General features: G+C 39.3%; 1 protein-coding gene across 2 annotated transcripts in view; it reads right to left on the bottom strand.

The window, feature by feature from the left end:
• Positions 1–554: 554 nt before the first annotated feature.
• Positions 555–10,627, bottom strand: part of NKAIN2 (sodium/potassium transporting ATPase interacting 2) — a gene marked incomplete at its 3' end in the record, with an annotated part of 758,467 nt that continues 748,394 nt past the window's right edge. The window contains exons 6-7 of one of the 2 annotated variants that reach the window (XM_081140145.1): positions 7,130–7,211; positions 555–2,948 (exon numbers count right to left, since the gene is read on the bottom strand). In XM_081140145.1, coding sequence (XP_080996271.1) covers positions 2,939–2,948; positions 7,130–7,211 — 92 coding nt within the window. Of the gene's footprint in view, positions 2,949–7,125; positions 7,212–10,627 lie in introns of those variants that run through there. The other variant, XM_081140146.1, reaches the window with a different exon arrangement.

Here is a 10,627-nt window from a genome sequence, read left to right as displayed (position 1 = left end):
CTGAAATTATGGTGGGACAATCCCCAATACCAGGGGTTAATCTTTTCTAACTGCTTATCCTACCCCAACATGCTTCACTATAGTTGCCATCAAAGGCCATGCCATCAAATGGGCAATAAATGAGCATTTTATTTTAAATTATTTGTGTAAAAAAAGGTAAAAAACTCTACCTGTGTTAACCAAAGGTTCTTTATATAGTGCCCTAACACCTCTGTCAGATAACAGCCTGATGCTAACCCTAAATTCCAGATAGAAGTGGGTAAAAAAAAGCTCTTCAAATGATGGCAAGTCTATTCCAGGCAGTCTCGTAAAAACCCTCAATGATAGAAGATAATGAAAGCACATGCGACCTATATGACTGAGCTAAAATGGTGCCGTGACCTGGCATTTTCTTTTTCTTTTTGACACATCCCTGCTCAGCATGCCAGGGGCATCAGCACTGCCTCCGGTACATTTCCCGGGGTTCGCCTGTCAGGGACATAATCAGGTGCACTGTGAGGAGCAGGGGCTTTCAGGGAAGGCTCAGAAACATAATTGTTTTTCCATTTATTTTTAAAATGCAAATTACACTAGTAAGTCAAAAAAATCACTCTATTAAAAATACATTCAGAATTAACAAACGCAAAAAAAAAAAAAAAAGGGAAAAGACACATCAGGTTTGTAACTCTTGCCTTCTGAATATTAGGTTTATAACAAAAGCTCAGCCTAGAAAAATAGCATTCTTCACTGGATTTTGAGGAGGGTACAGCTGTACAACTTCAATGTTTCCCCAGATGTAACCACACTACTGTGCTCACTGCTCCCAGAAACGACCTGTCCACTGATTACTTTTTAGTAGTCAACAACTGTTTTTGAAAATTTTGGTGGTGATGATAGTAGTGATTAGGTGGTAAGTTGGCTGCAACTTAAGGCAGGACTATGAGGGCTTATTCTCTGTGCATTTCAATTCCAATCCATATACATGTCCTAGAAGGTGGAGTCCGATCACAGCATGAATGTAGAGTGAAACCTCATTTTAATAGTCACAGTAACAGTTATATTAGATTCTGGCATGTAGAGTATTTGTATTTTAAGAATCAAAGGACAATACATTGGTAAATACTTTTTTTCATATATTAAACATGCATGTCACTATAAAAATCATCAGATGAGGTTTCACTGACATGTTTGCAATTGTATGTTTTTATACATGTATGTATGGACAAACATATAAAAGCCACTGAGGAAATTCAAGCACAAGTGCTGGAACCCTCTTTTTGTAGTTTATGTTCCAATAGGAACCTTTGTTCCTTTATCGTTTTCGAGTGTATATGCGTGTATATCATAGATATCCATGCAACACGGTAATGGGGCTGGTTTATGTAGTTCTGGATGGAATAAGGTCCAAGGTAGGTTAACCCAATAACTGAAACTTCATAGAAACCAAGAGAAAAAGTTGCTTCATGCCAATGTATAACTTTTCAGGTCTGAATTTCACTGCATTGAAGGATGGTATATTCATCTTAAAAAATAGATTTTCATGTCTCCGATGGATCCAAGAAAAAAAACATGACTCATCTGAGTTCCTGACAAGCCTGAGCTAATTATGTTTCTCACTAATGAAAACCAAATAATGCTTGAATATAGAGAACAAAATTTCCTAGAAATTCAGAATATTCCATAAACACATTGACCTACTATTAAGTTTCCAAAGGCATCTTGTTGCCAACTACGTTAACAGCACAGTTTTTCTGCCACAATAATACAGGAGGATTAAAGTACACTCTAACACACAACAGATCCCCCAGTCACCACAAAGAGATCTCAAATATTTCACCAAGGTAACTATTGCTCCCCCCACCCCGCCCACCCCAAAAATAATCTCATACGCTGAAGTTAGGAAAAAAGTTCACCTACATAGGGTCTTCCATTTGAATTAGATATAAAAGAGTAAACATAGCTAATACGTATTCAGTTGGCCTCTGTTGATAGAAATCCACAGCTGTTTCTGTGTTAGTGTAAGACATTTGTAGATACTTATAAAAGCACCTAGAGTGCGATAAATAAAACCAGTGAGTTATGCCATTTCTGCTTTCTGCTTCCAGTAGATTAACGATTGTAGTAGATTATTAAGTTTTACTTTATCCCACCCAATCCCGTCAGGAGACCATATTTAAGAATTACAAAGATGACGGTTATTATTGTTGTTGTTACTGTTCCTTGTGTCTTTTGGCCCCCGTGGAGGCTCAGTGGTAAAGCACTTTGCTGACAGCTGGCAGTTTTTGCACACAGACACACCGGGGCTGCTGGGCTGTTCAGTCTCGTTTCCTGACATAAAACATACAGACTCAGACTCGTTCGGAATGAACAGCAGTGTGTTAGCCTAAAGGAAGTGACTTGGGGATGTTCTGCACTGAGATTCTCGGGCGCACAACTGAGGTGGGTTAAGGCAAGTATGCACGGTACAGCCTTTAGGGCAAACCACCTGCCATTTCAGGCTTTGGCTACAAGGTCCTCGTGGCGTGTTTCGTTTGTTCGTTTCCGCAGTGTCGCTGCCTACAGAGCCGTGTGGAGTGCAGAAGACAGGACTCTCGGGCTCACAGGGGCCCAGGGGCCGAGCCGCGGAGCCAGGGGTGGCAGCAGGTGACGCCAGCTCGTCGCCCTGTGCACTTTCCAGAGGCCTGGGAGGACGGGGCCTGCTTCCGGGAGACCCAAGGCGGGCGTGTCCTGCATGTTTGTCTATTTATTTCAGGTTGGAAAAGGAGGCCGAGCGGAGTCGGTGTGCGCCTCGGTGTGTGTTTGTGTGTGTGTCCCAGTGTACGCGAGGCTTGGTGCTTGTTTTGTCAATATGTGTGTATATTTAAACTCAGTTGTTTCTTGCTCTTCATAAAATGCAGGAGGCCGCTGCGAAACAAGTTTTTTGTAAGGTCCAGGAGCTGACATTATGAAGCCATCTGTATTATTTTGACCTGAGAGAGAGAGAGAGAGAGAGAGAGAGAGAAAAGATGTTTTTAATCAAGGGGGAAAGCTAGGCACTTTTTCTCGCCTCTCCAAGCTCAAGAGCAAGCAAAAAAAAAAAAGAAAAAAAAAGTCCAAGCCCAATTGTGCTTTAAATAGACAATTTTCCTCTCCTTTCCTTTTTTCTCAGTGCAACCTCCTGGATACAGAGGCTACTTAGGGTAATTTAAAATCCATTTCTGGGGACAAATAAAACGAATATGTATTGCTGTACAATTAGGCTGCCAGGAAGAATGCGATGTTTTCAAATGTTGCCTAGTAGACCGTGGGATTTCCTCACAGTTTATCCTGCAGGGAGTCTACGCAGGTCTCTCTGCTTGTTAGGGCACACAGGCCAGTGGTGGTCAAGCAGCGGCTTGTTAGAAAATTAACTTGTGGACACGGGAATGTTTCTGTGTGGCAACTTCATAGCTACTGTTGGTTTCAACAAGGTTTACAGAACTATAAGGAAAAAATAAGGTCTCCTTTCCTTTTTAGATGGGTTATATATACTCTGAAGAATTACAGGCCAAGAACATTTATGAAAGGTAACAAATAAAATCAAAGGAGGACTGTCTGTTCACTGACTAAGGGAAGGTATACATGGCTGTGAAGGGAAGGCAGTTGGGCAGTGTTTTCAAAGCCCTGTCCAGGTTCCGCCACAGAAGCTTTGCTGGGGACAATGGAAGCCCCACAGCTAAACCTGAACATTGCTTTTTAAGCATGTTCTCTCCTTCTAAAGAGCAGCTTTTACTTCCAGTTGTTATATAATGTTGTTAGGGTGCTTGAACTGGCCCACGGTGCTAAATTACTCTTACTTTAGGAGACTTATTTATGGCAGGTTGATAGAAGGAGGTAAACCCGGAGGCTAAAGATATAGGAGATGCTCAGGTCTCTGCTGCTCAACAGGGGACGTGGTTTATGTGTGAATCAGTTTTGTTTTTTCATAGGATTTGGGTAGACAGTGGCTCTCCGGTGATTGATTTCGGGGTCTGCAAAGTTGAAAAAGCCCTTTTTCATTCAACGACGCATAATGTGAAATCAAACGGGAGAAAAGAAACACAGAAAAGGGGGAGGGGTGCAGGCATGAATGGATGTATGGCAGCTAAGTTAGTGTGAAGCAGTCGAAATAAGTATATTAAGAATCAGGGAATGTAATGCCAGAGCAAACTCACAGTCCGTCTCCGAATTTGGAAAGAACACTGAACTAAGGGGCCAGAAAACTGGTTAATAATTGGAGCTACACAACTGACAAATTGTGTGAGCTTGTTTTCCTTCCCCTTGGCTCAGTTTCTTCATCTGTAAAATAAAATCTTAATCTATGAGGCCACTAGGGGATGCTCTGTGGAAAGAGTAGTAGTCATATTTTGACTGGTGTGTTATATATTTTAACTATTTCTAACTTCCTAAATTTGAATTCCATTAAACATCTGACTTATTTCATGAGCAGTGAGACTTGAAAGCTCTTATATAATTTTTACTCTTCCCTGGAAGTAAAGAAGAGAATGATATTTTTATTACTTTTGATTTAGCATTTAAAGTACTCTATTCAATAAAATCACTGGCAGTTTTGTTTTCAAGGAATTTAATGCTGGAATTTTAAAAATTTACAGAGTCCCCTCTTTAAAGACATTAGAATTATAAATGTTTGATTTGAAATAATATACTTGATTACGCATAATTAGCATTTTCATGTTATTATTATAGCTGATCCCTCCATAAGTGGTTACATCTAATTTATTATAGCTTGATCGTATTTATTGATCATTCCTATTGATGAACACAATGAAATGCTGTGTGCTAAAAATGTTATGTGCTGTTGTCAGAGCAAGCAATTGCAAGCCTTGGAGATATCCTGGTTTACTGTTGAGCATAAACATATTGTTACATTACTTGGGCTGGTGTTATAGGAGATATATTGTTTATAGAGGAAATTTTTTGGGAATGAAATATAGTATATATTGATTTGTGACTTGATACAGTCTTTTCATGAGTAATATTGGTTAACATGACCATTGTTCCTACTAAAAATAAATTATGTTTATGAAGTACTTATTATGACAGGTATTAAACATATGACATGTCCTATGTTTTATATGCTTTACAATGAGTTATTTCATATAAGTTTATAACAATTATATGAAGTATTTATGCTATCATCTCTATTTTTCAGGTGAAGAAACTTAGACTGGGTGAGAATAAATAAAGTTGTTCAAATAAAGTTATATGTCCAAAGTCATAAGGAATTCTATCTCAGGAATCTGCCTTCAATCGGCCATCCAAACCACTATTCCTTAATACTTTACTTTTATTTTTTAATAGAATACTTTACATAAAGCTATGATATATTATTGAGGAGAATGGTAAAGTATTCAGAGAATTTATCATTTTATTTTTTGTTTCAGCTATCAAGTCTTTCTGGAAGGATAGAAAAGGTGTGGTATAAATAGAAAACAACCATAGTACGGGGGGGGGGGGAGGGAGGAGAATTCACAGAGGAAAAGAGATTAAGAAATGTTTCACAAAGGAACTATATTTTAAGATAAAATTTAAAAGTTAGTGGAATTTCAGAGAGTGAAATTTGGGAAAAAAGATGTTTGTGTCAAGAGAATGGCATGGACTATTGGAAAAATATGTTATTTGCTGAAGGCAAAAGTTCTAGTTTGGCTGAAAAAAAATGGTTAAGGGGAGATATCAGACTATTCATGCCCTCAATACAGTATAAGCTTCAGGAGACATTTCCTAGGGTGTCCCAGCATCATCTGCATATGGTTGGGACTTAAAAGTTATTAAGGGTTGAGGAGAAGAAAGAATGCTTCAACAAAACCTTGGGGCCCGATCAGAGTAGACTTTCAGGCTATGGGAAAGAGCTTGGACTTTGTTCAGTGGGTGACAGGAAGTCATTGACAGTTTTGGGGTTCGAAAGTGAAATGGTCAGAGTGGTGCTTTAGGAAAATCGATTTGGAGGCCACATGAAAGATGGGCTAGCGGTCCTAAAATAAGAAAGAGAATAGAAAACTGAAGATCATGAATGCCAGAATAAGGGCAGTGGTTGTGGGGATGTAAAAGAGGGGACCTGTGGTGTGCTGTTTACCAAGGGAAGGCTGTGAATGACGTATCTATTGCCTGATAACTCAACTGATAAAGGATGTCCTGTGAGTGGTGTTACCAATGCTTCCAGGGAACTACAAAGGACACAAAGAGAAATGGAGGCATGCTGCACAGATCATTCCCTTTTTAAAAAGCTCAAAAGTTATGCAAAAATATTAATTTCTCCGGAGAAACAGTCCAACAACCCATTTATTATCCTGCACACTAACGATACTAAAAGGTAAAATGATTCGATGGTGGGGGACGAGGACGACAAACACATATCTTCAAAGAGAGAAGCTCACATTTCGAAATGAATTGGAATCTTACTTTCTATTTTGATCTTCGCTTGCAATTCAGCATATCACTTGATGCTGATATATAGAATTTGTTATCAGTTGTTATCCAAGGGAATTTGCCTAAACACAGATATAAAAATCAGGCTCTGATTGTGTATCTGCTCTCTTGAGTGCTAGAGTTAAGGTCTGATAAGTTTCAGTGTTAATATTCTGGTTTCAGTTTCACTTTTCACATCAGAAAAATGATAAAGTATTGCTCAGTTTTTAATTTTTTAACACTGTATATAAATAGAGTGATAACCTCTCATTTATCATTCACATGAAGACACTTTTAAGAGTAATGGGGGTGCTGGTAATCATTATACCAGGACAACCCGTGTAAACCGAGGCTATCCTGGGAAAACCCAAACATATGGTTTATATATACTCGCACATGACTACCTACAATGTTGTATCATTTTAAATATATACAACTTTTGGATAATTCAAAAAATTAGTATATGATATAGGATTTTTTTTAGCAATGTAGTTGATACTTATACTAGACTAAAGGTGACTTTAGATGTGGCATTTCTGATAAGTTACAAACAATTATGAAGAAAATGTCGTTAGAATGATCTCAGTCAAAACAATATGAACAGGAGAGAAAATACTAAAATATATAACCAAAGGGAAGTTGCATGCCATCTATTTTGTGCCACAAACATGTTTTCTTAAGCCGTCTTCTAGTATCCAGAAGAAAACCTCCCAAGGGAAGTACTTACATGTACAGAGGCTGTAGCTGTAAGTGAGATGTCTTCTGAGGCCCTTGATAGCCATAAGAATCAAAGCCACCTATGAAGTCGACTGAAAAGGGACAAGTGCCTTCATTAATTAACTCTCCAGAAGAGATCAACGTTCATGATCAAGGTCTCACACAGATTCGTCATATAAACCTTTTAATAATCTAGTAAAATGAAAGTGATTAATTGTGGAGGGAAAAAAAAGATAGTTTCCTCAAGGTAGTGGTTTCCCCTCCTCACCTGTGATATTCAATTATTGCTTTACAACAATCTGTTCACTTGGAAGAACTTACGTACTCCTCCCAAACTAACAAGATCTAATTGTTGTTAACAAAGTTCACTTGCATAATAAACATGCTGTATGGGCCCTAGTCAGGTAGCTAAGTTGGTTAGAGCATTGTCCTGATACACTAAGGTTGTGGGGTCAATCTCTGGTCATGGTACATACAAGAAGCAACCGATAAATGCATAAATATGTGGAAAAACAAATCTCTCTCTCCTCTCCTCTCTCTCTCTCTCTCAAATCAATAAGTTTTAAAGATGCTATATGTCTTTTTTGTTAGTTTGGAGGTTTTCTGCAACACATTACACATGTAAAAAATAATGATAGCTCAAGTGCATATATCTATCAGCAATTACATCACTAGGAATAATACTGTATACTGTGACTGTGAAGTTCAAGGTGCTAGGTTGGAGCTCATGAAAATTAACACGTCTGTCCCTGCCATCATGTGGCTTATAACCTGAAATAGACAACACAAGTAAAGATGTGGAGCAAACCAAACATTCAAATGCAATACATACCTAGATATTTAAAGTACAATAAAATATAGCAAGAGTTATTGGGGTAGATTATCTTTTCCCAAATGCCAAAAACAATACCTCTTATTCCATATGTGCTTATAATATGATTGACACACCTCCCATCCAGTGGTTTCAGTCTATGTCCCTTCCTCTTGACCCTGGGTAGAACTTTGTGGCTGCTTTGACCAATAGAGTACACTACGAGGGACACTATGTGACTCCCAAGCTAGATCATTAGAATGCCATACTTCCCTCTTGCTTTTTTGGGATGTTCTCTCTTGGAACACAATCATCTGCCCAAACTAGGAAACCCCAACTAGCCCACATGGAGAGACCAATGGAGAACCCATGGATATGTATCTTGGCCGAGAGGCTGGCTGAGGCCCCAGCAGCCAGCCAGCATCAACACCCAGGCGTGAGAAAAGATGCCTCCAAATGATTCGGGCCCCCAGCTGTTGAGTCAGCCCAGTCTCGGAGTCTTCCCAGCTGAAGTCCCTCCCATTATGAACCAGAGAAAAGCCATCCTCCGTGTTCCCTGTCTGAATTCTGCACCCATGGGATCCGCGAGCGTAATAAATGGTTGTTTTACACACTACATCTGGCAGCAATGGTAACTGGAACAGTAAATACTGTGAGTACTGTGAAAAAGTTTGCTTCTGTTTTCTCTCTTCCCCTCCTGGACACAGAAGCTGCGTGGTGGGAATAAAAGACAGAAACAACAGAAAGGGTGACAAGATAGATGACGGGGAGGAAAAAGAAGGGGAGATCCAGGCTGACTTAGGTGGCCCGGGACAGCCATACTTTTCCTAGTATCTAATTCTGTTGGCTTGGTTGAACTAACTCTGGTTCTCTTTATAACATCGTAAGTGTCACAGATAGAAATTGGAGCAAGGTGTGAAGCAACTTAAAGTCCATGGTGTCTATTTGTCTGTTTAGTGGGGGCACCTTTTTTACAAAATACATTTTATTTTTTAGAGCAGTTTTAGGTCTACAGCAAAATTGAGCAGAAAGTACAGAGTTCATCTATGCCTCCTGTCTCCATGCACATACAGTCTTTTCCTACCGACATGGCCCAGAGTGGTGCATCTGAGGCCATCGATGATGAGTGCAGCCGACTTGGAACCTCGCTCCTTCTGCAGAATGATGCTTCTGTCAGGTCTGGAAGTCTTCGGGGTGCATGTGGGTGGCGAACAGAAGTAGAATAAACTTACTTTCTTTCTCAGAATACTGAATTACTGGGACTAGTTTACATTTTTAGAACACCCTTAACACCATTTTGGTCTGTTTTCAGTTTCTTTCATATAATCAATTTATTCAGGCTCTAAAGAGGCTACTGCATACTGTTAACTTTTTTTCTGAGCAATAGGAGTCACAAAACACCAGGCAGGTCCTTCTCCAAGTAATTGTGATGGCATCTAGATGTTTGCCTTTGAGCACAACTCTGCATTATTTAGGGGGGAAAAGTACCTTTTATTAATCAGGAATTTCCTTAATTCCTAAAAATAAAAATGTCCCAATAACTGCAAAATACTTAATAACTCCTGAAGCCCTTTTGGGAATATCAGTTATATTTGCAATACTACTGTGACGTGGGTAGGAATAATTACCTTCATTTTACAGATAAATATAGATTTATTTGACTGCTTGGGGCCACACACTAACTGAAGAAGTGATGTTTGTTTTTTACTCGTCCCATTCCAAAAACATTCCTGGAAGGTTACCAAAGGTTCTGCGTCACATTTGGTATTAGACCTAAAACCTTTAGGCTTTTCCTTTCCCATGTTCATTTCAGGAAACTTCCCGAGTTCTTCCTTTGGTCCTCTATTGGTTGTAGACGTCTCCCTTTGTTATTTTGTCTCCAGCATCTTTTCTCTGTTCTTTCTAGAAAACGTATCCTTCATCTTCTTCCGAACTCCAGCCTAATATGCTCAGAATATTCGGATGTGAACAATAAACAAAGCAGAAGCCCCCGGTGCTGGCTGCCGTGACAGCGACAGATATGCTCTGATTTCTGTGATGTCTCTTCAAGGGGTGACAGGGCGAGCATCTTTCAAGGCTTAGTTCATTTCCTCTGTGCCTGATAGCTTGGGCAGACATCATATAAGCCTTACGCGGTCCTTCCTCCCAGAAATTATTTATATTCTCAGCCCCGTCTCGTGCAACTCTGATTGCAGCATGTTTTTCAAGGTACGGAGAGATGCTCTTCTTCTAGCCACTTGGCGTATTGTCTCTGTTATTGCAATGCTTATCAGAAAGCGTGAGAGACGAGGAATTATTAAAGGCCCGAATTAGAATGAGGAGAATTAGAAAGAAAATACGACAATGGGTACAAGATAAATGGAGAAAGAGGTAGAAAACATAGGACATGCCAACGTTTTTCATATGAGGGAAAGGAAGAAAAAGGCAAGATTCAAAGTTGACTCTTAGGAGTTGGTCGGCTAGAAGAATGGTGCTGCTTTTACCAGAACAAAAAAGAGTGTCAGGAATAAGTTGGTGTTTGGCTTCATTTGGAAACATAGTATTTAATTTATAAGTGGCACATATAAATGGCAAGGTCCAGAAAACACTTGGAAAAAGGGAAATGTAACTGTAATTGGTGCACAACAAGTTGGGGACTTGCTGTTATTTTTAAAAAAATTTTCAATTACAGTTGACAGTCAATATTATGTTAGTTTC

The sequence above is a fragment of the Miniopterus schreibersii genome (assembly GCF_964146895.1).
Source record: "Miniopterus schreibersii genome assembly, chromosome: 6".
Lineage (NCBI taxonomy): Eukaryota > Metazoa > Chordata > Mammalia > Chiroptera > Miniopteridae > Miniopterus > Miniopterus schreibersii.
The sequence above is the reverse complement of the archived record's forward strand: the minus strand, read 5'-3'. Positions and strand labels throughout refer to the sequence as shown.